Raw genomic sequence first — 25,524 nt, forward strand, 5'->3', positions numbered from 1 at the left:
TGTCCTAAGATAAAGATGCAAACATTTTTCTTTTTTATATCAATATCTAATAAATTGAATTCTGCTTCTGAATGTTTTTAACCAACATCATAGTAAAGCCACAAAGTCTCATTGATATAGCTTTATTCTCTTGTACATTATATATATCATACTAAAATAAACACAAGTTAAAAAAATGAACAAAGAAACTGTACAAAAAAATGTATATATACTACATCTTAATTACAGAACAGTCTACTGTCCAAAAAAGGCACTAAATTCTGAAATGGGCAATACAGTAATTCTGAACATAACTAGATTTGAGATTGAAACAACAGCATTCAGTCCTCTTTTTCTGAGTTATATTGGGATGAAGTGAATGGCGTTTCACTGGGGACACAGACGGACATATAGACATGTTGACTCTGACACACCATGAGAGGACACCCCCATTAGAGTACGCACACTGTTCGGTGGGGAAAGCGCGTTACAAATTTCATCCGTTTCTAGTTCTCTCAGGGAGAAAAAGCATATTCTTTAGACCTTAAGCACCTGGGGGTTCTTTCTGTCCCATAAACATTTTTTTTTTTTTTTTAAATCAAGCTTGAACAGTCACAAAATACTGCTGAAGTAGTCCCTGCGAACTGGGCCATGGCATCTCTCAAACATGAAGGCAATTCATTTAAAAGTGTCTCATACAGAAAGAGTAATCTCCAAATTCACTCTGTTTATTTCTCTCTTAGAAAGACATTTTTTGTATTTACCATTTGAGGGCACAGGTCACCACATCAAACTCCACAGGTAAAAAGTTGTGACTAAATTGGAGGATTGAAATTTTATCATAACACTTGGCAAGTGAGCATTTCTTAATCAATGCCGAAGATTAGAATCTGCTACGAATGCAGCTCATTTGTTCCATTTCCTTAAGGGTTAACTTTGGTCATTTTGTAATTACACTGTCCACAATCCCCATATAAATATTAAAATCAACACTGTATCTACTCACATCTGTGCTAGTCATCAGCCCGCAGCCTGAATTAGTTGTGTATTTTCATACAAACCATAAACAGTGTCCGTCATGATACATGTAAATGTAATGGTCAATTACATAATTACAGTTATTATAAAAGTAACAGTTATGACAAATTTTTGTTTGCAAGGTCAATGTTAGAATGTTGGATTTGACTGTGGAGCTTGGTGGGGTGTTAAAAGAACAGCAAATACCAGGGCTTGGTTTTAATATGATATGGTGTGTGTGAAACAGCTGCACTGAAATGTTTTTTTCCACACCAGCCCCATAAAAACATATTAATGTTTAGCATTTTTCAGCTTAGTCAGGAGTGATACTTAATTTTCATAAGGTGCATTATTATTTTTTCACAAAATAGCTTACTGCCTCAGACAAAAACGGGGAGACTGTTGTTCAAATAAGGGATGAGACGAAAGAAAAAAAAATATATAAATGATAATAGAAAATAAGAGAAATTTAAAAAAGGAGATTAATTTAACAATAATAGCATGTTTTAGCTTAAAACATCTTTTTTTTTTTTTACATTACCATAAAAAATGAGTATAAATACATATTGTTTTCATCTTTCAAACATTTCTTTTTGAAACACAGATCCTAGTACTGAGTCACTGCATTTTAGCTTCGTACATACTGAAGCAGTACAATTAAATAGAGCTTTACTAGACCAGAGTCCTGGACTGGGAGTTGTTCTACTAACAGGATCAAGATATGAGATTATTTGTTCCGTCACCAGTGTTTTTACCTGGTTTATGTTCCTGTCTGACTGCTTTGTTCCTTCCTGCTTGGTAGAATACTGTCCTACTTCTCCAAAACCATCACTAAGGCATCGGTCCCTTAAGAGGAATAGTTTGACATTGAGGGGAATATTTTTGTTTAGTTTTTTCCCCCCCCCCTAACTTTACATGGAAAGATAAATACCACAAAACGTTTAGTTTGTCTTAGCGCATAGATTGGAAGCAGGATGGAGCTGCAAGCCAAGTTCTGAAAGAGAAATCCACCTCCCACCAATTCTCTTAAAATTAAACCGTCAAATTGACAGTTTGAGTTAAGAGACGGTGAACTTAGTTCAGCTTAATTGAGAAAGAGAAAATGGCCACATATCTCCTTACTAATAGCTCAAAATGTTCAGAGATTAAACACAAAATTCTCATTTTGTGTGAAAGTACAGCCTGGACATAAGTCATTGTTCCTTTTGCCTACAAATTGTTTGCAAATATTAAATTTCTGTGTTATTTTTTTGTACAGCTTCTACAAAATAACAGAGCATGTTAGTCCAATCCATGTTAGCTGTCTCCCCCCTGCTTCCAGTCGTCCTGCTAAGGGAAGCTAACAGTCTCTTGTTGCCTTCACATGAAGTGAAAAGACATAAGTGGTATCAAACTTTCTCCCTAACTACTAATCTTACAAAAGGGAACACACATATTTCCATAAACGAATCCACTGATTTCATCTTCTTCAACCTAAGGCTAAAGTCGAAGACATCGGTCCTAAGACTGACAAAGTGCTAATAGTTGACAACCAGTGAGCCCCCAGAAACAGGACCCACAGTATACAGTTATAGAACGCAGCACTTTGCCCCTGGTTTTAATGTTACAATGATATTCAGTCAAAGATGGTTTGAGAAATGTTCCGCCCCAGGCAAAAAAAAAAAAAAAAAAAAAAAAGAGCAAAAATGATTTCCAGTATCACTTAAAGTGTCTTTGAATCTGATTCCCTTCAAAGTGGTGCATTGACCTTTGAGGCTGCACAGTTATAGTAAAAGCAAAGAATCCCTCCGGACTTCTGATACTCTAAACCATGTCCAGTGTGGATTTCATCTAATTTGATACCACCGATATTAAAAAAAAAAAAATAAAAAATACACCTTTTGAAAGCACATTCTTTAGGCTATTATAAAGAGGCAGCGTTACAGAACAAGTAGTAAATAGCTTAGGGATATTTTATCATTATATGTCTGGCTGCTAATACTGACCTTTACTGACAAAGGCCTGCTGTAGTGTCAAGCCCACCGGCTTGAGAGGCGTCACAGAGCATGAGAAAATACCTACATATGCCAAAGGAGCAAGCAGAAATGGCTTTGGATGAATGTGAGCGCTATTGTCAGATCGATCTTAGCTTAGCCTCTTAGCTTTTCGCTCCAAGCATCTGTTCCTTTGGCATGGAGGACATTAAAAACAAAGTACAATTCCCCTTATTAGATTAGCTTAAGTTTGCTTGATTATCACATCGACCCTACACTGATTCTTAAACTGTGTAACTTAAGTACTCTCAAGTACGAAAAATAAAAATAGTGTTACCAAAGTCTAAATACCAAGGCAGAATTGTTATCACGGGGGTTAAACATATAAAGGGAAATTAAAGTAAAGGAAATCGACTGCTGCTGTTGGAAATAAACCTTTACGTTCATTCCGACAGTTGGTTTATGTGTTGTTCCTTGTTGGGAGGAAACTTGAAAATCCACTGTATACCACGAAAGGTAACTCTCCCCCCTTGTTTTTTAATTTTAGCTTAGACTTTTTTTTGTTTTTGAGGTTTCATCAGACAGCAGCTGTACTGCAGGAAAGCGAGAAGCCATTCCACTGAGGAACGGCGACTGCAGAGGGTGAAGACAGTGACTGGACAGTTCGGTCTGCTGATATGGTCTGTTCTGGCCACCTTGGTGCTAGGCAGGAAGAAAAAAACGAATATAGCTCCGTACGTCTTTCCCCAGACGGCCCGAAGCTGCTCTTCCGATGAATTGCACAATGAAGAGAGTGAATTTCGGGGGTTGTAGGTAGATAGAACACAATGAGGTGAGTGTGACTGAGAACCATAAAGAACCATATATATTATATATACAGTACACGTAAATTTTCTGAGGTTGACGTTGAGGTGAGATAGACTGAGGATCGGCTCAGACAACCAGGCTGGAGGGGGAAGGGGGGAAGGGGGAAGGGGAACGAGGAAGAGGAGAGGAAAGAGAAGAGGTATCCTGTGAGGAGAAAGTGTAGAAAGGAAGAGTTCCTGGGAGACGCAGTCCCAGACGATAGCCACCGTTTTGGAGGTTATAGACCTTGATTGTACCCTTTTCATCATTCCAGAGATCAGAGAGCGTATAGTGACCCATTTCCACCATCTGTGTCAATATATTGGGTGGGGCGGGAGTGGTGGGTAATTACTGTTTACACGGACTTTGTGGGAGGCGGGAAGTTGAGGAGGGGAAGCCGAGAGAGAAGGAACAGTTGGCAGATTCAGAAGGTTACTAAGAAGTAGCACTTTTTTTTTTTTTTTTTTACCCCTCTTACTTCCCACCTTTTCTACTCTTGCTTTGCTTTCCCCTCTTGACTCTGTCATTTCTCTCGTCTGCTTCCTCCATCTCAGTTCCTGTGCAAGTTCATTCATCCTCCAGGGACTCCGTCTTGATGTCGTTGGAGACCCCGCCGGTTCGGGACAGGGCCAGGATGGTGTGATTGACAGCAGCCATCTCCACGGCCAGAGAAATGGGGTCCTGGTGCTCGCTGTGTGCTGCACTGTCCTCCTGAAACAGAGGAGGATGAGATAGGCAGGAGATAAGACGCACAACAGTGGTTCAGAATAGATCCAGTTCCAAAAAAAAAAAAAAAAAAAAAAAAAAAAACTATGGGAATTGTGGGAAAAAGAACTTATTTTGTTTTTACCTGTGCTTTAACTTCCTGTTTAATGTTCGCCATCATACTAACCAACTGACAGTTTGCAATTTGTCCTCATTTCCAATTAACTAGATCACAACCTTCAATAGCATTTGAACATTACCGTACATGGCCAGCGAGCAATTCACCCTCCATTAGTTTAAGTGCTACATGTGACCCTGTTTCTGAGTGAAACATCCCCTGTGTGGGGGATGTGTCGGCTGCTCGGCTCTGTTCCTTGAGTTTTCCCTCCAGCACCTGTATCTAAACTCGTTACCCATTCGGTAAATCCTCATCCTAGCAGCCTTTTTACTCACTAAAACGCACTAATCGAGAAGAAAAGCCCTCTGATTGGTTAGTCGGGTGGAGCCCTTGCTAACATTAATAACGCTGTTTAATGACTGAGTCTTAGGAGATATAATACGACATACAGACATATACAGTAAGACACACAGAAGTCTCAGCTACCAAATGAAATGAAATAATCTTTGAAACCAACAAAAAACAAATGATCAATGCTGATCGTAACAGTGACTTGTGCCAGAGAGAGACAGACAGAGAGAGAGACAGACAGAGAGAGAGAGAGAGAGAGAGAATGGGTGAGCAATGACATCAAGCCTCAAATCAACTTTTCAGTGATGTGACATCTGATTACTGAAAGCAAAGGAATGCAATCAGAGTATTATTGTAGTGAAGGACCCTTTTTTTTTTTTTAAACCTGTCTGATTTAGGTTTTTCTCCTACAGAGCAGTGCAGACACAAACATATACAGCCACATCACTGATAAATAAAAATGCTGCTCCCAACTGACACATGCAACGTTTGGCAAGGGCTGCTTCACCTTGAAGGGTCAACATGGGGGTTTACGGTAATGGTTGCTCTTGTAAACTCAATTGTCAAATGCTTCTATGTGAGGGTACCTGTGTCGGTGAGGTTGGCTCCAGTCGATAAAGGCCAAATGGTCGGCTGAGAGGTCTCTTGTCAAAATAGGGGAGGTCACATGCCTGGAGGTATTTCAACAAACAGTATTACTCTCTGCTGTTTGACATGTTAAATACACCCTGCGTTCATTACTCACTAGCTGCACTAGTTGACATTAACTAGCTTTTTCTTTACGTCCAGCAGCCTTCAATAAACGGGAGAGTGCTGGTTTGCAAAGTTGTGCAGTCAGGAACAAAGCTAGACGGCTTAAAGTGAAACCCAATCTTCATCTGTAGGTTTCTACAGTAATACAGAGCACCGCTACGTTCCAAGGCTGCGGCTTAGTTTCCACTGGTTACAGGGGAAAAAAAGAAAGAGAGAGAGAGCGAGCTTTTGTTAATTAATGTGCCTGGAGCAGCAGGTCCTCATAAAAACAAAGAACTTTATGTGCTTTCTATATTTGTGGAGGGATATACATAGGAAACAGCGGTCGAAATGTTCTTTTGTCTTTTTGTGTGAATCTGAACCTTTTTGTGCCAGAGAGGGAGGTTACAAGGTTCATAGTGTACAATAAGATACAGTATCAATGAATCCAAAATGAGACACGGTACAACAAAACAAAAAATGAAGACAGTGACCTCCTTCTCTTTCCTCAGACAAACCATCTACAGCACTTTGTGGTACACGGAATCTGGCTTTGTGACTTGTGGGAGTCTTGATGGCTCTTACCTGCTCTGAGAAGTCGTTGCCATCAACGTCATCGCTGTTGGAGTGTCCCCCGGGACTCTGGACATCTATTCCATGACTCTCCAGGATTGTGGCTTCTTGGAGGAAGAGGATGAATTGTTAGATTTATGACCGATTACTAACGTCCCTTATTAAAACACGGTGATGAAGGGATTCCCAATGAGGAGAAACCGGAAAGGAGGTGCAGAAATGATGACTTGACTTAAATACACACAAATACACAGACTTAGCTGCTAATAGCTAAACACTGCAATTTGACAGTTCATAGGACATTTCGAAAACATTTGCAACATGGCCGAGCTGGTAACAAACGACCACACAATAGCCATTTAGATTTAGGCCAAATGATACTAACTGTTTATCGCAGCCACTGGGCCTTTTGGTTTTTAAGTAATGAAGGTTCTGTTGTACAAATCTAATTAGCATCTGGGCTAATCCAAACAGCGCGAGGATTTTTTTTTAAATCTTATAGCACTTATGGAGGATACTTTGCCAGGGGGGTCATTGCAGATACGATGACTGATTATCAGCCTAATTACCATGATGGTATGAATTAATGTGAGCCATTTACTGCCTAAGAAGAATCCCACAACAGCTTATTATTAAGTAGGAAACACTCATGTTAAAACAAAGGGACGTCTTCAGAGCCACATTACCAATGTTGGCCCGTCTCTTGATCTCTTTGCGACGGTTGGCAAACCAGTTGTAAACCTTCAGGGAGGTGACCCTCTCAAGATCAGACAGTTTCTTCCCTGAAACATGACATGACAACCACTCAATTCCCGTTCTCTACTACGTTCAAGGAAATGATAATGACTTTGTTTGAACTGTCTGTTTCATTGTTTCACTTTTTATTTTGTACTGATTAGGACATCAGATTCAAACATTGACATTTGACGAGCTGGAACCATTTTTTGGGTGAATGAATAATCAATTAATAAGCATTTGCAGATCCATTTTTCAATTGTTTTAGCACTTCAACAGACCACCTGAATGTGTAAAATGTGTTTTACAACAAAGAAGCCCAGCTCACATATTATGAAGGCTGTGTTTCAAAAATGTTCATAGTAATTTCCAAAATAATTGTAGACTTTAGAGGTACTTCCTGGTTGCCTCGATTTACCTGGTTTCTGAATAACAGCATTACAGGCGTTGGCTATCTCTTCCCGTTTGGCCTCATCTGGGTACTGGTTGTCATTGAAGTAGCTATAAATAGCAGAGGAGTCGCACTGATTAAATTAATTTCACTACACAAGGACACGGTCAACAAACAGGAGTTACTGCTGTTTGTTTTGTATGCAGTACAATGAAGCCAATATTCAGAGTGTATGACAAGAGTCACAGGCTTTGTTTCCTCGTTGTCTGGTTGTTTTTTTTAAGGACACAATGCAATGTTTCCTCAATTCCATGTGGAAATAAGACACGAGTTATGAAACATACATCATCTTTCCTTCCACCCATCCCTTCGCTCACCTTTCCATCACGGCCAAGCACTCCTTTCTCCAAGTGAAGCGACTCCCCCGACGCAGCCGGAAGGTACCAGGGGCAGTGGCGAGTGGGGGCGGGGTTTGCCTCCACTCCATCTCCTCCAGAGGCAAGGGAGCTGGCCGCATGTTAAGGGTTGCACCTGAGGCGGGATGCAGCAGAATCAGACTTATTAGCTTTAACTGAATATCGGTTAAGAAGAATCAAGCCACGATCAGTCCATGGGAGCCTGCAGGTGTTTGAGGTTTAGAGGCACAAAACTGTAAAAGTCAAAAACCTTATGAAGTAATATGGCTGTTTTACTAAACAAACTGAGCAGTGCAGACAACAGACAGAAAGCCCATTGCTCACGAAAATATATGCAAGAGTGCACGTCGAATGTATTCTGATTAGTGCTGACAAAGACTGTGCTGCCTTGTCTTAAGTCATGAGCACAGCAGAAAAGAAAACCACACAAAAGGTCTGATTTAAAACTAGAGTCGTGACAGCCAAAAGCTGGGGGGGGGGGGGGGGGGGTCAGCAGCTCAGCCACAGTGCCATAACCTAATCTGACACAGACCCTGTCAACGAGCTCTGTCTGCAAAAGCTCCGGCCGTCACAACACCATGATCCTGGCGTAGCTTTTCTCTGCAGCAGTGATGGAGACGTGTGTGCTGGGCTGGGCCCGGCCCGGATCGGTCTGGCCATAAATAGCACAGAGCAGTTTCCCGTGCTGACAGCGTTGGCAGGGATCCACCGAGAAACATGCCGCAGGACGAGGCGTGGGATGTCTGGTGTGTGGCTATAGGTCGATACAGCGCGTCTATAAACACACACGCATACACGCCTGCTGGTTTTGCTGCTAACTTATTAACAACACAGTGGCATCTTTTGACTTTTGACTCTTTCTCTGTAGTAGCCACCTAAACAATACAAAACTAAAGGAACTTTTGGTCACTAATTTTTGCTTTGTTCTTTCTATCCTAGGACAAACTAACAAAGGAATATGTGCATAGATATTAGTATTTAATTAAGTCAGCTATGGATCATAGGTAAAGTCCCGAAGTGCCTACGCTCAACTTTTATTAAAGGGTATTTTTAAACATTTTGGTTTCATCTGTTTTCAATGTATAAATAATGGACGTGTTTATACAGAAACCCACCATTTGAAGACGGCTTTAGTACTTTGTTGCATATTCTTTTAATGCAATGAGTCTAAACGCTACAGTATTCGTTTTGCCGCCACAATCAGCAGTTACACCATGTAGCAACCTACCCACCCAAGCCAAGACAGGCAGGTCCCCATCATGTGGTTAGTAAGTTCACCAGGGGTCTCTGTCCTTTTAATTTCTCTATGTTCCATTTAGTAATTCTGTTAAGCTAAGGTTTGGCCTACGTTTCTGACCATTATACTCTCGTTTTCTTCGCGTTGCTCATTTTCTGTTCCATAATGGCTTGTTTGACTTTCACTGGCACGACAGCTAAAGATGGCTGCAACACAGTCCTGGCACAGCAATTAATTTCTGATGGTCACTCTGATCACCAGTCAGCACAAACTAGTATTGTGTTTTCTTGTGTGAATGTTATCAGACAGATGTCACTCAATCTATTATGATGCTAGAACGTTTTATGTACATTCACACTCCTATAACCCAACTTAGTTCATAATTAGCAGAAAGATGCTGCACGAGCAGGCACTTGACACACCCTTCGCATCTTGAATGACTAATTCAATTATTTGAGACTTGGACCTCATGCAAAATATATTACAATTTATGACGAGCAGGACTTTAATTTGCAACTATTTATGCAACAAAAATTGGATAAATGTGTGATTTTCCATGGTGGTGCTACACTACATTATATCCCCTTATTTTATGTGCAAATCAATTTTGATATATTGATATTTCTTACACCACAATAGGACTCAAGATTGTCCTCCAATTATTTTCACAATTCAAAACAATATTGCCCAACATCTAAGAAATTACAGGAGAATGAAGCATTGTTTCACATCCCACTGCACCAAATACAATACACCACAAGACACAGACGACTTCTACTTATCTCATTAACAGACTAACAGGAACCTGCAGGCAGCAGAGCGGTTTCCTACCATGCTTCCTTTCTCTGGAGCTGCCTCCCTGCTGCTGCTAATCTTTTTTTCATTTGTCCATAGCTTTGCATGAGTGATTAAACAAACAACCTTGATAATATTGCTGCCACCGAAAGGCCATGTCAGGTTTCAATGTTTACAGTGTACTTATCCAAAATACTGGATGTTGGAGCCCATTCTTGGCTCTCGCTGCGTAGCATATGCGGAAAGATTCCTCTTCGGATGAACTCGATCGAAGCGTACGCAAATCAAGAGGCAACAGTGTCAACAGGGAGCGGTTAGATGTACCTGGTGTGGTTTTCTCAAGTGTGTACCAGCGGTAGAAGGCCCTCTTTTTCTGCTCACTCAGGTCAGAGCCATGCTGCAGCAGCCAATGGGAGATCCTGCTCTGGCTGATGCCTGGAGAGAAGCCAGACATTGAATTACAACAGTGTGTTTTGTATCAAGCCCTGGCACAATTTGTAGCCAGCACTTAGAAGAACTGAAGACAAAGAAAGCGAAACAGTAAGGGGAAAGGTGTTTCCTCTTTTTGGCTTTTAATTTATTTCTTTTCTGATCACTTTACTCTTACACCTCTGTGGCCACAGAAATTCTGCTGAGCCGAAAAACACTAAATTGCCAAAAGTATTCGCTCACCTGCCTTTAGACCCATATGAACTTTAGTGACATCCCATTCTTAATCCATAGGGTTTAATATGACGTCGGCCCACTCTTTGCGGTTATAACAGCTTCAACTCTTCTGGGAAAGCTTTCCACGAGGTTTAGCAGTGTGTTTATGAAATACATAATACACAGTGCTCGCAGTCTTCGCTCTAATTCCTCCCAAAGATGTTCTATTGTGTTGAGGTCAGGACTCTGTGCAGGCCAGTCAAGTTCTTCCACACCAAACTCACTCATCCATGTCTTTATGGGCCTTGCTATGTGCACCTGAATTCATTTATGTGGATGGGTGAGCGAATACTTTTGGAAATATAGTGTATGTTTCTGTATGTTCCTATTTCTGTGAAAAAAGAAACACCTGCCAGTCACACGTTCCAAGACTTGCGGAGAAGAAAAAAAAGATGTTGTCTTTTATGCTGTTACTTATCAAGGTATAAATGCCACCAAATAAAAGCAGAAATTCTGACCTTTTTTTTGATAATCCCTCTTTAGAAGTAAAATGTCTTCCTGGTAGAGGACAAACTAACCAGCCTAGTCAATTAGCCTGGCCATTCCAATACTTCAGCGTGGAAACTAACACCAACTGACGCATCCATGAAAGTACATTTGTGACAAACCTTAAACCAATGACATTGTTGTATAGTGTCTCATTATGTCTGCTACCAACCGGTAACTTGTGCAACCACTGCCTGAGAGATCCTCCTGTTTCCCAGGAACGCTTTGATCTCCTCTTTCACCATACTGCTGTCCCTCCTGCAAACACAACCACACACACACACACACACACACCAATGAGGACAATACAGAAATACCATTAAATACACTGTCAGAAGCTTCTTTTCATTCACTGCCAGCAGCAGGCGGCAAACATATAAAGAAATGTAGTTTCTGTTTTTTTGTTTGTTTGTTTTTTTCCCCACATTTAGTAAAGTGTGGTAAAGCCTAACTGTCAGAGTGAGATCATAAAACATATGTAGTACAAGGTAAAATGAACAATTTTCAGCTACCTTTGTTTGACTATATAGATGGATTTACATGTTTAATTTATGTGTAAGCTGCTGTATCATCGTTTACCCAGCATTAGCAACATTCGCTGACATGGACGCTTTTGTTGTGGTTGCTGTGCTTCAGTACATGACACTGAGATGAGTTTGGTATATTGGGCTTTAGATTGTGCCTATATAATGGATAAGCTATACAACTAGGGATCCATTTTAATCTAAGCTGCATTTTAACAGCAACGGCAGAGTATTTGTCTTTCGTTGTTTATGCCCCTCAAAGTGCTCAAAGTTTCACTTTAGAGGAAAAGAAAGGCAGTGGGCTCATGAAACAAGTTAACTGAGCTGCGATCAAGTAATGTACATGTTGTTTTAATGTATGTAGTGGACAGGTTTCCACCATCTCAGTGCTCATGAAAAAATAAAACACGCACGGACTTGCATGAGTGGAAGGTGGGTGAGAGAACATGTGCAGTCATAGTGTACCCACCCTGCTTTCTGGCTTCAAGCCCAATCCCCTCCCCTATACATACACAGTAACACACACACACACACACACACGCCAAGAAGCTTATGACTGTCTTGGTTTAATTCCTCATCCTGGTGCAGATTGTGAACACCTGTCAAATGTGTAAACTGGTCGGTGCACTTATCCATAATAACACTGCTTTTTTCTTTTCTATTTTTTTTTTTAAACAGGAAGGCATTTCCAGTGGATGCCCCCCCCCCACCCACCCCCAACTTTACCAACGCTGCTGCTCAAATCTTACAATCACAGCATCCTTTGAACCAGACAGTATCACGGATTCATACAGTCAAAATGGAGATCGCATCAAAGTCCTGAGCACTGTTAGCATATTTCTGAAACGAAAATGCGTCACGACTCTTGACATCCAGCATCAATATCCTCCACACCAACCTCTTGCAGCGCAGCTAAAATTAGAGGCACAAAAACGCTGCTTGTATCGACACCAGTGAATCAATGTAGCACAAGCTGCTGTACAAGACTGAGAAAGAGTGGGGAGTGGGGAGTGGGGGGGGTGGGGCGGGTGGGATAGATGCCAACTCAAAAGGCCAAACCCCTGCAGAGACAAAAATGTGCATTTAGAAGTGAGAAAAATCAGAAGGGCACCGAGGGACTGTTGACAAGCTAAAACCTTGTGTCACGCCCCCCGCAGCCCTGCTGAGCGAGACGCTGGAGAGTCCTGCAGGCGAAGAGGACGAGGGGCTTTTTTAACGCTACTTAACTTCTTGGGCTGTCTAAAGAGGACACGTAATTTAATGCAAGAGGCAGTGTGAATGAGCAACGGGACAGCGAGTGCAGTGCTGAGGACAGAGGCTCAGTTTAAAACGCCTATTCTTATTCTGACTGCTTACGCGGGGGGCAGCAGGCAGCCAGTAGGAGTCCACAGCTGGAGGAAGTGAGGACTAATGTGTAAAAAGAAGGGGGTGGCAAACATGTGAACCATGACAGATTAGGACCACTAAAGCTGTCAGAGTAAAGGGGCTAAGTAGCTACTCACATGATTTCAAACCTAATGTTATTTGATGTTACTGTGTGTAACTTCATGTAATATTTTAACCCCTTGTGTTGGAGGTTCATATTATTGGTATTCAGCCGGTGTGCGTTGGTCTTGTGGACACGCAGCATTTATTAGGTTTTTAATTCAACAAAATCAACGAATTTTATGTTAAAATACTCCACAGACGTTTACTTGCTCCCAATTACAAGTAATATAAACAGCTTATATGAGTAATATTTGCCCTTTTCCTTTTCATTTTTTGTTTGAATCCTAATTAAATGTAATCAAAACTGAAAATTAATTTAATTTTTTTTTAATTCAACAAATTTACAAATGGAGCAAGGTTTTTCATAACTATTGATTTTTATTGATTTGAACTTGATTAGAAAATGAACCCATTCAGGTCAGTTTTTCCCAACACAAGCTGAACAGGCCCCTAAATGGCATCAGCTGCTCATCATTGGTGGCATTAGCACCAGGGTCGTAAGACGGGGGAGACGGTGCACCCACTTGTCCCGACGGCAGATAGGTAGTCCCTCTGCCGTCGAGCTTGACTTTTGCCTCGCTTATCAAAGCGGAGGATCCTGGAAATTATGTGGAAGTTTTCCAGGTACATTGGCGTATGGAAAAGTTCCACTTTTTACATCTCACAGGGATTCTGTGGACTCCCTTTCGTGGTCCATCTCCTTCCACCTCGCTCAAAAACCATGACTTTCCTTCTAAATTCTTGCAATCCAGAATCAGTTACTGAATGGAATGAAAAGCTCAAAAGAAGACTTGATGTCCTGCACATGAGTAGGTGCCATACGTGTTGGCCCAGGTTGCATCCTTAAACACACAGGCAACCATGTGGGGTGGGTCATTTCTTAGGCAAGAAGTCCAGTCAACTTCACCATTTTTTGGTCCATCTATATTTATGTCTTAATTTGCTACCTGCCGACAGGCTTGTTCTAGGCCTGGAGCTGACTGCTGACCGGATGGTTCTGGGGCTCATCTTAGTTTTGAACTAGCTGATGATGCTCAGTCTCATCCTCTTTTTCAAGTCACTGTCAGACTCTAAATGTTCAGAAATGTGATCCTCACATTCTGAAACCCCTTCTACTTCTTCTTCTTCTTCTTCTCTCTTTTCCAAAATCAATTGCAACGCCCTCTGAGCAGAGAATCTTTTGGTTATCGATCACTTGTGATAAAGAACCACACTGGGGAAGCAATATTTATTGTGTCCCCCAGTTTGCTGCTGGGATAGAGTATGAGTAAACAAAGATACAGTAGCTTCTTGCAGTACAGAGGGTAAAATGTGCGGAAATGTCAGAGCAGACAAGTGTCTGTGCTTGGATTTTGATGCATTGATGCAAAATGGAAAACTCACACTCTCACTCTCTCTCTCTCTCTCTCACACTCACACACACACAGAGTACTAAATGCAGACCAAGACAGGAAGAGGACAGAGTGAAGGTACACAGGACCTACAATTTCTACACTCTTATTAGCCCCGGGTCCAGTGGACCCGAACATCCTGTATGGAGTATGAATGTGTACAGTTTGTGGTCATTGAAAATGCCAGAACCAGTGAATCTGAGTTTGAAGGAATTCATTAATTGTATCATTTTTCTTTTGATAAAAAAAATGAAACCACAGACCCGAGCACCATACAAGGCTTAAAGGTGAACAATTGAGAGGCCTTTTTCCTTTTTTCTTTTGAAGTTATTACTTGTCCTAGCTCTTCCACAAATCTATCTTTGCTTGCCTTTTCCTTACACTATGGTAATTGTTGAATGGTTTCAGGTTTTGGCTTGTTGGTTCAACAAAAGATATGCGATGTTACCATTCTTCCACATTCTACATAGATCAAACAGATAATCTATTAAAAAGGGTGACGACTTAAGATTCTATAATTGCTTCTCCTCTAAATGACATCATCAAAAGCCTAAAAAGAATGTGGCTTGTGACATTTAGCAAGGACACTCCAAGTCCAAATATTCTCTTAACTGGACCATATTGTATGATTGTAAATAAACAACACTGCAGAATAATGTAGGACATACAGTACCAATAAAGTAAAGCAAGCTACACTCAAACACTATTAAATTGCACCTTAAAGCCAATATCTCTCTCTAAAATGCCATTAAGGGCATTTTCAAACCAATAGCTTGTTTGCTCTGGTCTAAATCCACGGACCAGTTTGTAAACTTCCTTTTACACACAGAATAATCCATGCAAACCAAAATGCCTCACTACTTATCACGTGAGAATAGTCTTGTCGACTCATTAGTTTAGTGCGTCTAATGCAGGAACAAGAAAGTTAACACAGAAACAAGATCCTCTTTTGTACTGGTGACTAGTCCTAAGAGTGAAAAATTGTTGTGAAATATGGAACAACTGCACAACTAGCATTTGCTCATAATCATGGTGATTATCTGGGCGACATTCCAAGCAATAGTCTATAGCAGAATTCTCAATGTTCTTCAAAAGCCATCTTGAAAATACAACACTGTATAGATCTGTATACCAGATGTGCTGCCAAAGAGCCCATTTAGCAAAAAAGTGCTGTTTTGGGCCAAATCAAGGTTGGATCACGTTTTTACCACAAATGAACAGATCCACGCTTTGTTTGGAAGCAGACTGAGAGCACATCCAATAAAGGCTTTTGGTGCAGTTGGAGTGTGACTGTAGTGTTCGAACTGGCCAAAACAAACTGCACAATGGTGGAAAATGGACCAAAGTTCAACTGAACTGGACTAAACAAGGTTGGTTTAAAAATACCCTAAGTCAAATTTAGTGCCATCAGCCCATCCAAACAAATGCTCATCAATGATCAACACCAGAAAAAATAACGTTGTTGATTATCTCTAGTCTGACTACACACCTTATATTAAACATGTTAGTGGATCCAAACACTGATGGGCCTAATTCACAAATAATATAGTTTGCTGCTGAAAACATTGACATGACATTAGTGCGAATAAGGGGACGGTGAATAATGCATAATAAGATACATACAGGCAGGAGTGTTATTCCAGCCTTAGAAAACATCTAAACTAAATGGAGCCTACACTGTAACTATGTGAATTTAAACAAAGTTTCAACAGGAAAAGAAAATACAACTTTCTCAAAACAATTATCTAATTTATTTACTGATTTGTTCTTGTTAGAGTTTAATAAATAGCAGACCGTCCCTTACTTGAAATATATCTGCAGGTCGCGGCTGCGTTGTGGATGTTTATTCATAGTAAAAGAGTCTACTTCATGGTGAAAACAGTCGCAACATTTTCAGCCATCTGGTAACAATTTTAATATCCTGTTCTTTTAGGGTGTTGCCGGTAAACTTTGGGAGTTTGGTGAAGTTGAAACAGATCACGTTTTGGAGAGCTGCGGTGCATTTGGTCATCAATTCTCCTCACATCAAGACAAAATTGTGGGTCACTTTCAGGTTAATAGTTTTCTTATTTTTGATATTTAAAATCCTTTCAATGCAGTAGAGTTTTATCGATGGAGAGTAAAAACTTGCTCTTAAAAACTATTAAACTGTTTCAATTTAGTAGTCTCTTTCCCAAGCATAGAATTCTCTTGCCCGTGTAAGGAGGCAAGTGTTAATATCAAGCCGTGGCCAGAAAAGCAGATGTTAACCTTCAACCTTAAGAAGCACTTGTGCTTTCTTGTATCTTTTTACCGAAACATGTTGTGAAACCACCATACCAAAAATGTCATGACTAAAGTTAATGGACTTTTTTAGTCATGCAAAACACAGCTTATTCAAGCTATAAAACTATACCAATCTCACAACTGTAACATAATAACCAATATTCTAACAATATCTAGTCTACTTCTACAAGTTTAAAACTCAACTTGAACAAAAAGCTGCAAACACAAAGTTTTAGAGACTTTGGTAAGTTGCTACTGACCTCATCAGCTCTTCCACCTTATCATCAATGTCCAGGTCTTCATCTGTTGCTTCAAACCCAAATGCTCGTGCTGCAGCTGCACTGTTCACTGGATATCGTGGAGGGGACAACTTCCCGTTGGGTGTAGCAGCTAGGCTATCGCGCCCATTTTGTGATAACGCCACCAGGGAGACCGGTGATGGCAGGATAGCAGAAGGTGGCGGTGGCCCTGGAGGCGGCGAGGTGTCATAGCTGTTGCTAGGAGATGGCGAGAGCCCCCCGCCACTGCCGAACTGTGTCTGTGTGGCGGTGGAGATTTTGGAGGTCGTGGAAGAGGCAGTGGCTGCAGAGTGATCGCCGGTGCCGCCGTCGCCGCTGTTCATGGCGTTGTTGTTGCCATTGCATGACACGGAAGAGGTGGTGGTTGCAGAGGCAGTGTTGTTATTGTTGAATGATGTGGTAGTTGTATTAGAGGCAGAGTTGTTGGTGCAGCTGTTTGCCCCGCCTACTCCGTAGGAGGACGAGGAGGAGGAAGAAGAGGTGCGGCGGCCAAACTTGTCGCCATGCTCCCGGTCCAGCCGGTCCAGAGTCTCAAGAGCATGCAGGATCTCCTGCTTGGTCATGCCGGTGCGTCGCAGCCGCTGCAGCAGATCTATCTGCTCAATAGTGAAGCGCGGCTCCTCACTGAACTCAGACATCCTGCTGCTGAATGAGAGACAAGACAAGTTATGAGACAGGGGAGAATTAAGAGGGAAAGGAAACAGGAAATGCAGGGGGAAGTTAAGGAAAGCAAAATAAGTGGATGTTCAATACGTGGAGAGGGAACAGGAAGAGAAAGAGAGATAGAAAAAAGAAAGCAGAAGGAAAGAAGGAAAGTCAGGCAGAAATGAGGCAGATGAAGGGATGTTGGAGGCAAGGAGAAAAATTGCAACGATGGGTGAGGTAGAGAGGGGAAAAGTAGAAAGAAAGCGGAGTGAACCGAGGAACAACTGCAAGAAGAATATAAAAGAGGAAGCAGATAAGAAAAGGAAGACATGGGCGAGAGACAGAAGTGTGAAAGAAAAAGGGAGGGAGGGGCAGGGCATAAAAATCTGCTATTTTTGGGAACCAGCAGGCAACACACGCAGAGAGCCAGAGTCACCTTGACAGCTGATGCTATCTTAACATTCTGACTGCCGTTCTTTAAGAGCTACAATATATCCACAGCTCTGCACACCACCCACGCTGTATGTTTTTCATAAGCAATTTGCTGTGCTCAAAATCAATGCAACTGGAATCAGACTGCGGCAAATGTTCCCCATCTTCTATGCAAGCCCTAAGTATGCCGAAAATGATAAACGGTTTAAAAGGGGTCACTGGCATTTTTCTACATCTGCGTTCGTCTGAAATGGGCAAGGTACTAAAAAGAACACAAAATGACTGCTGAGTGCATGCAGTGTATTGAGGGTATCGTAAGGAAAACGAATGCCCCTGGTGAATTTAAAAAGGAGAAGAACAAATGTTGGAAACTTAACAACAGTTACAGGGACAGTCACTCTGGGTCAGCAACGAAATAGTAGCTACAGTGATCATTTACTAGTCTCTTACATTGTTATTAAACATTTATCATAATGCTACTAAAGCTGTAAATTATTATCAAGCACAGTGCAAAACCTGTCACATGTCGTAGAGATGAGCCGCACATTAAAGTAAAACTACCTGAACCAGAAAATACAACTTTTAGTCTTCTCTTTGCATCCAGCCAAACAAAAGCAGCGGTGAGAAATCATTACCCATCCTGTTTAAGAATTGACTAAGTTAACTATTCACTTTTTGGCTCAAGCTGGTTGAACTGGTTGAGACACAGTGAGCAAAGGCTTGTGCCCTGCATAAGGAACAAAGCCTGTTAAAAATGAATGCCCTGCTATACGTCACGTAATAAAAGTCTGGACAGGTGTGTCAGCAAGAGAGAAAAGAAAAGTTCAGGATTATTATAACTTAAAATGGGACTGCATTTGAGAGATGGTAGAGCAAAGTTCCCTCTTGTCCGCATTGATGTTGATAAGAATCCAACTAAGTTCAGAAAGTAAGAGAAGAATAAATATAATTTCCAATATCGTTCAGTTCATAATGTGAGCATTAACAGATGTTGTTTTCTTGGCCCTAAATGCAGGCTGCATGCATCACATGTTCCCAATGCAAACCCTCACTTCTCTGTGGCCGGGCAGTTTTCTATATTGTCCCAAAATCCGAAAATGGACCACGGCTTCTGCGATCTGTTTTTTTCGCCCATGTGTTTTTGTTTTGCTGATTGTGGGGCCTGCAGCGAGAGCACAAATCTGTCGCCGGTCCGCGCTGCGGGGGCAAAGCCACCAGCGATGCCAGCTTTCACGCCCTTTGCCCAGCAGCTAACGGGAGCAAATGTTTCTCTGGCAGACGCGCGATACCCAGCGCTGCGTTCCAATAGCCCAGCTTGCAGGCGTTAAAACTCGGGTCTTTTTTCTTTTTTTTTTTTTTTTTTCTAGGACCACTGCCGCGGAATTTCTACTGACAACCCGTCCGTAGGCATCACAGAGGACGGTCAACAACTTCACCTCGGCTGTTTTGGTAGCGCTGGGTTCGGGGAGTGATTAGCATAACATGCTAGCCGTGCCAGCGCTGACAGTAGCTGACGTTAGCCGCTGTCGCTGGCTAGCGAACGTTTGATATTAATAACATCACTTTCCTTAATGGAGATAGCTAAGTCAATGACTTACCTCGGTTCAAAACGTCCACTTAACCATTTAACTTTGCTACTCGAGCAAAGGCCCGCTGTCTCTTTCTTACTCTGCAGCCGGGGACTAAAGCAATTTGATAACAGTGCCCTGTCCGACCCTTTTCCAAGGATTTCTAATCAGAGGCGAATTATTCGCCTCTCCGCTTTGTCTGTCTGACAACAGCCATATTGACAACTAACACCTCCGAGTAGCTCTGAGGGAACTGTAGTTTTAACTCTTACAAAGTCCCCCACCACGCGGCGACGTTCTGTACATTAAAAACTACAAATCCCGGAAACGAGAGCGAGGGGGGAGCTGACGGCTCAGCGATCTACAGTTGTCATAAGTGGCGATGCAGTTTTTAATGTGGCCACAGCAGCTGGAGGCGGCGGCGGCGGCGGCTGAGGTGAACCGTGCGAAAGGTGTCTGGGGTCCAGCAGCCCAGGAAACATGTGGAATTATTTGAGAATAAGCAAAACAGTTTGATAATGGCTTTGTAGCATGAACACATGGCAAATAGCTGGGAGAATATCCTGTCAAGCTGTTTTGGAGAAAACACTACATTTTAAGTATATTGTATCAATAGTCACAATTATGGTACGATTCACATGCATCAATATAAAAAAGCGAAATAAAAAGTCAGGACAAGGTTGATGATGAAGGATTAAGTTCCCATCCTTGCAAGCATATAGACCTATTTACATATTTCAGTCTTAATGTTTCATATGTAGGGGGAGGGGGATGTGCGAGATGTTTACTCAGCTGGTTTAGGAGGAAGCAGGTCAGCAATAAGAAGAAATTAAAAGAGGTTTAATTCTGCGGGGGAAATGGATCCAGGTGGCCAGCTTGGCGTACACATCAATTAGACACTTCCAATGAAAACCATAGCCCATTTAAGTTAACCATTAATATTTTTTCCCGTACTTCTGCTTCATTTCTGCTTGCACCTGCTGCGGTTGTACTCCTCATAGCACTTTCCACACTCTCTCAAAAAACTAATTTAGTGACACAGCCTGTTTTGTTACCATACTGTACAGTTCTATGCCTCAACTCGCTCTAAAAAATGTTAATATTTTCATTAAGGAGAATAAATAATTGCTTACTTTAAAACAAATAGTCACGGCTAACAGGTTGAGGAAGATGCTTATATTATATTCTTATCTATAAACCAATGCATAGTTACATCCAGTGGTCATGCTGAGGAAATAAGAGCAGAGCAAAGCGAACGAAAATTGCTCTGCTCTCCTCTAACAACAGACATAGAGCAAGAACAAGACAATTAGGCCTAGATAGAATATGATTAACAGCATTGGTGTTAAAGGTGTCAGTGACTTAACAAGCATGAATAATGTATAATCTTGCTCATATAAGGTGCTTAAAATGCTGTATTTCCAACCGACTATACATGAGACTCTATAGCTTTCACCTTAAATGGAGCACCACTGATTTTGCAAAATGTAATTGCTGCTATGCAGAATTTCTGCAATTTACTGTACAGGCTGGTAGCCATACTGCCCCCATGTGACAGCTGCAGTACAGTAATCTCACGAAAGAGGATGCTGTGTTGTTTCTCCATATAGACTGCTCTATATGTTAAAGTTACGGATTTCTACAGTAAAAAAAAGTCTTCTGCATCCATCTTTTTCTATGATTTCCCTAGCCTGTTATCTGATTTGAGAGTCCACCTATAATGGAATAAAAGTCATTTAAACAAAAATCGAAAACAGTTGTCCAAAATCACCTTCCTAATTCTTTTCTAACTCTTCTTCCAGCCCCTGGTGTTTCTCAAGCTTCTCATTTTCCTTCCTTCTGATGCTGCAATGACTTCAGCCTTCTTCTGTTTGTACACCGTCACAACTTATGGTTGGCTGGCCATTACCAGTTTGTGGTCTTTTGCTTTTCATGTATGCTCTGACTGCTAGTATCTTGCATACTGCTCTTATGTGCTGGATTATATCAGAAACATTTTTGCCCAGCCTGCACTGGGAGTCCTACCTGGAATGGTAGAGTCTCTACTGATGCTGTACATAGCCAGATCCTGTGCTGCATCCTACAGATGCCTCTGTAGGATTTTGCAATATGAGCCATTTCTGCCTGAGGTTTTCACTAAGCACATCATCACTTGGGGCCATCTTCCTGATGATTCTTGAATCTTTGTTTTTTCATCCTGGACAGTTGCTCTGATGCTCATGTTATTACCCTGCCACTGAGAGTGCACTTTGAATGTCTCAGTGGAGGACATCTTGGCTTCAACTTGGTAAATGGTAAATGATCTGCACTCGTATAGTGCTTTTCTACACATTGGCACTCAAAGCACTTTGCACTGCTTCTCATTCACCTATTCACACTTACACTCACACAAACACACACTGAGGAGTGAGCTGCTTTGCAGCTGGCCATCACTCACCGGGAGCAACTAAGCTGGGGTTCAGTGTCTTGATCAAGGTCACTTTGACATGTGACCAACATCAAATCAGCAACTGGGGGATTGGTAGACAACCACTCTACCTTCCTTCACCACAGTTGCCCAGGTGTACCTCTTCAGCCAATTAGCCAGGCCTCAGGTATGGACAGTTTGTTGTACTTCTTAGGTAACCTCTTCTTTATCATGGCTTCTCCATTGAGGATACTGCTCCTTATGGCTTATGTTGAACATATGGCAAAGCCATACTGGCTCTTCAGTTTACTCAGAAACTACTACTGGTTTTCGGCTTAATTGGTTTAATCTTTTTATGGCTTCTCAATGCTAGGTAATGTATTTTCACATATTTTCTATTTAGTGAATTTGAAATAAAAACTTATATTCGGGAAAAACCTCTAGAAGAATTAAAAAAAAAAAAAAAAAGACCGCTACTTAGGAAGACTGAGGTACAACGTTTCCTCCTCGTGCCCTTCGAAGTTCCCTACAGAAACCGCCTAATGACTTTCGAGTGCAAACAAGAACTCAGTGCGCAGCTGCCCACCTAACATGGTTTGGATGCCTGGATAGCAGACACACCAGCATCCGGCAGGAAAAAAAAAAACTAAACCAGAGGACCAGGAGTACTTCGCTTCTGTGTCTGCTTGGTATTCAGCGGTGTTTTGCTAACCCCCCCCACCCTCCACACCCCCCCGGAACTGTGCTCATGTAAGTATGCAGCTTGGTTGTAAAGTGGAGCTCCGCGAAAGTGCTGTTGTTTAGCCAGCTGTTTCGGTCAGCGGTGTTAGCTGGCTGGCTAGCAGCGCCAGTCGGCTAACGTGAACTTAAGCTAGCTGGCTGAGAGCAAACCTCAGCGTCACTTTGTTTAGGTGGCAAAACAACGCCGAATGGCCAAAGTTTCAAGTCCTCGGTGATGTTGAGACGACCTGTGTGTTATAGGCGCTTTTAATTTTGACATGTGCGCTGATGGTAAAGGTTTTGCTAGCTGGGGAAACTCAAAGGGTCAGCTGTGATTTGACATAGGGCCGAATCTATAGGGATAACGTCATTTGTGTCGTTTGATGGATGCGGGCTGAATGCAAACGCATAAAACCCGCAGTTAAACTTTTCATACATAAGCAAGTGGCGATGCAAATTCAACCAACGTTAACTTGGACTTATAATGTCGTTTTTCCATCATTAGATTGGTGTCAATATGTCTAAAACAGAACTTGAGCTAAAGGCTTTAACTTTTAAACCCTTTAGATCAATTGAAGACCTTTTTTTTTTTTTTTAAATTACATTCCCAGTCTCCAACGGAAAATGGACATATTTAAAAGAAAAAAATATATATATTTTTTGCCATCAAGGCCTGTAGAGGTGTTGTATAACAAAATATAATTGTATGCATTAAAACAGTGAGCTCTAATAGTGTCATATAAATACAGTTAGAAATGTGGCTTTTTCTCATTTTTTAAACTAACATTCATACTTGTTTCTATTGCAGTGATTTACACCACCAAACAAATCCTTACTTAACAATAAATTTAAGGATACAAATGACATTTATTATAATCCTTAATTATTATATCGTCCACAAATCTTTAATTCCCATGCATGTGGACTCATAAGCTTTGTGTCATTAGTTTCTGGCGAAAGTGTTTTTCTCACAAGCCTCGTCAAACTAATCCCCATCTTGTAGCCGAACGTGACCAGGACTCCTTGAGCCGAATAACTGTTTTAGAAACAAGTGGGGAAATTAAAACCACCAGGTCATTGGGTTGAACTGAGGAAAAGCATTTGGCTTCAGCAGTGACCCAGCACTAGTGCTGATCTGTGACACTGTAGATTTTCTGTTAGACATTTACATGCATGATTATGTTGGTTATTTCCAACAGGTTCCTTGTAACAGTGTCTCAGTAGTTGTCAGTTTCAGACATCTTCATTTTGAAGTCTGAAGATTTAAAACCTGATGTGATAAATGTCACTTTCTGTCGACCCGCTCTTGTGTCAGACAAATCTACAGACTCAAGTGAAAAAGTTTGTATGACGCTCTACAGTGATTTGTTAATTCTTTTGTCTTATCAGACGCTTTTGGACGCTGCTACGTGTGAGAACTACAGGTTAACACAGAGAGTTCACCTTAACAACGTACAGTAAGTATCTGCAACACACCACACAATTTATAATGTGACAAATGTCACGAGATTCCTAATGACTGCGACAAAGGTTTGCCGAGATACAAACCTGTTGTAACTCAAAGCAGGAAGCACATTGGTTTGCTTGCCCAGCAACTATAAATGTGTCACCTGTGATTTACTGCAGGTTTTACACGTTAGTTGAGACAAATGATTGCGTGCATATCCATCTCTTTATGGTGCTTTTGTATACCGTTGAAGACACTTGTGTACTTTAGAAAGGGCCACCAGGGGGCCCCCCCATGCTTAATATTCTTCAGCATCAGACCACTAGTTCACACTTTGTGTGCTTTCCTGTTGGATGTTTTATTGTGATTTTATGTTTTGATGTTTAGAAGAAATTCTTATTAATCACTTTAATACTAAACACCCTACAGACAGTGAGATTTCACAGAAGACACAATGGATGTAATAAACTTGAGTAACACTTTAGCTTTGATGCACTGTCTGTAGACTCTGCAATGATAACAACACTACTTCAAGTTTGTACACAGGAATAAAACGCTTTTAGTGTCCCTCATCCTCCTGCTCTGCTATGTTCATACGAAATAAAACTAAGCACAAACCCGGCCTTGCAACAGTGATGTGTATGGAAAGAATCCAGAGGAGAGGAGGAAAAATGCGGACGCATTCATGTACCGGGCACAGAGACCTACCTTGGATGCCAATTTAGCAAAGAGCTTAAGGAAAACATTATATTATGATTATGGCACATATTTCATGTGGCATGGCTGTTTGTTGGTTTAAGCAGTAAGTGACATAGTGAATTTCTGGCACTGTCAGAAATTTGTTCCAGGCTATCTTTGGTTGCAAGACTGCGACAACTGGCATCTATGGATCTATGACGTGGTGTGACGTTGCCGTAACCAAAGATAATCCAAAGTTTGGTCATCTTTTGTCCGAGACCGGCCAAAATTGGACAGTTTACGCTGCATTTGAACACATTCAGAGTCGCGATGATGATGATGATGATGATGATGATGATAAATGCCTCAAAGTCCCTTTTTAAACATTTTGATTACAGGAATGATGGTTATACTTTTAATTAGCTGTGAGCCTAAATTCTGCTAGGCTAGAAGATGAAAAGTCTACTGTATTAGCTGATTAGGTTGGGGTTATGTTTGCAGACCCTTACAATAAAATGGCATGTAAGAGGTTGATCAATTCATAAAAAATTAACTTTACTTAATTTCGGATAAAGGAGCATTTGTACTAGCCGAACGTGCA

The 25,524-nt window shown here is 41.3% G+C and overlaps 2 protein-coding genes across 13 annotated transcripts in view; one reads left to right on the forward strand and one right to left on the reverse strand.

Moving 5' to 3' along the window:
- Positions 1 to 106: 106 nt before the first annotated feature.
- Positions 107 to 19,955, reverse strand: hmbox1b (homeobox containing 1 b). 10 transcript variants are annotated; one of them, XR_010911314.1, is made up of 11 exons: positions 19,702 to 19,952; positions 16,988 to 17,671; positions 11,232 to 11,317; positions 10,193 to 10,303; positions 7,798 to 7,951; positions 7,448 to 7,530; positions 6,981 to 7,076; positions 6,307 to 6,401; positions 5,735 to 5,928; positions 5,577 to 5,660; positions 4,508 to 4,526 (listed from the first exon to the last, which is right to left on the reverse strand). XR_010911314.1 is itself a non-coding variant. In XM_067482903.1 (10 exons), the coding sequence occupies exons 2-10, from the start codon at positions 17,662 to 17,664 to the stop codon at positions 4,383 to 4,385; spliced, it is 1,530 nt and encodes a 509-aa protein (XP_067339004.1). In that variant the 5' UTR covers positions 17,665 to 17,668; positions 19,702 to 19,941; the 3' UTR covers positions 107 to 4,382. The 10 variants fall into 10 exon arrangements, 7 of the variants coding, with proteins under 7 accessions (XP_067339004.1, XP_067339003.1, XP_067339005.1 ...); XR_010911315.1 differs by having other exon boundaries at positions 4,509 to 4,526; positions 6,307 to 6,398; positions 19,702 to 19,949; XM_067482903.1 differs by lacking the exon at positions 5,735 to 5,928 and having other exon boundaries at positions 107 to 4,526; positions 16,988 to 17,668; positions 19,702 to 19,941.
- A 2,685-nt stretch (positions 19,956 to 22,640) lies between these two features.
- The window catches only part of disp1 (dispatched homolog 1 (Drosophila)), a 68,117-nt gene continuing 65,233 nt past the window's right edge, over positions 22,641 to 25,524 (forward strand). For all 3 annotated transcript variants that reach the window (XM_067481668.1, XM_067481671.1, XM_067481670.1), the window contains exons 1-2: positions 22,641 to 22,828; positions 24,188 to 24,255. The gene's annotated coding sequence lies outside the window, so the exon portion shown is untranslated. The remainder of the gene's footprint in view (positions 22,829 to 24,187; positions 24,256 to 25,524) is intronic.

The sequence above is a fragment of the Channa argus genome, chromosome 17, assembly GCF_033026475.1.
Source record: "Channa argus isolate prfri chromosome 17, Channa argus male v1.0, whole genome shotgun sequence".
Lineage (NCBI taxonomy): Eukaryota > Metazoa > Chordata > Actinopteri > Anabantiformes > Channidae > Channa > Channa argus.

Excerpts from the sequence above, each read along its gene's own strand:
- hmbox1b (XM_067482903.1), bottom strand. The coding sequence starts at position 17,664 with ATGTCTGAGTTCAGTGAGGAGCCGCGCTTCACTATTGAGCAGATAGAT. Across the intron at positions 7,077-7,447 it reads TGCTGTTATTCAGAAACCAG|GGAAGAAACTGTCTGATCTT; the intron begins GTAAATCGAGGC and ends GTCATGTTTCAG. Across the intron at positions 6,402-6,980 it reads CAAGAGACGGGCCAACATTG|AAGCCACAATCCTGGAGAGT; the intron begins GTAATGTGGCTC and ends TCTTCCTCCAAG.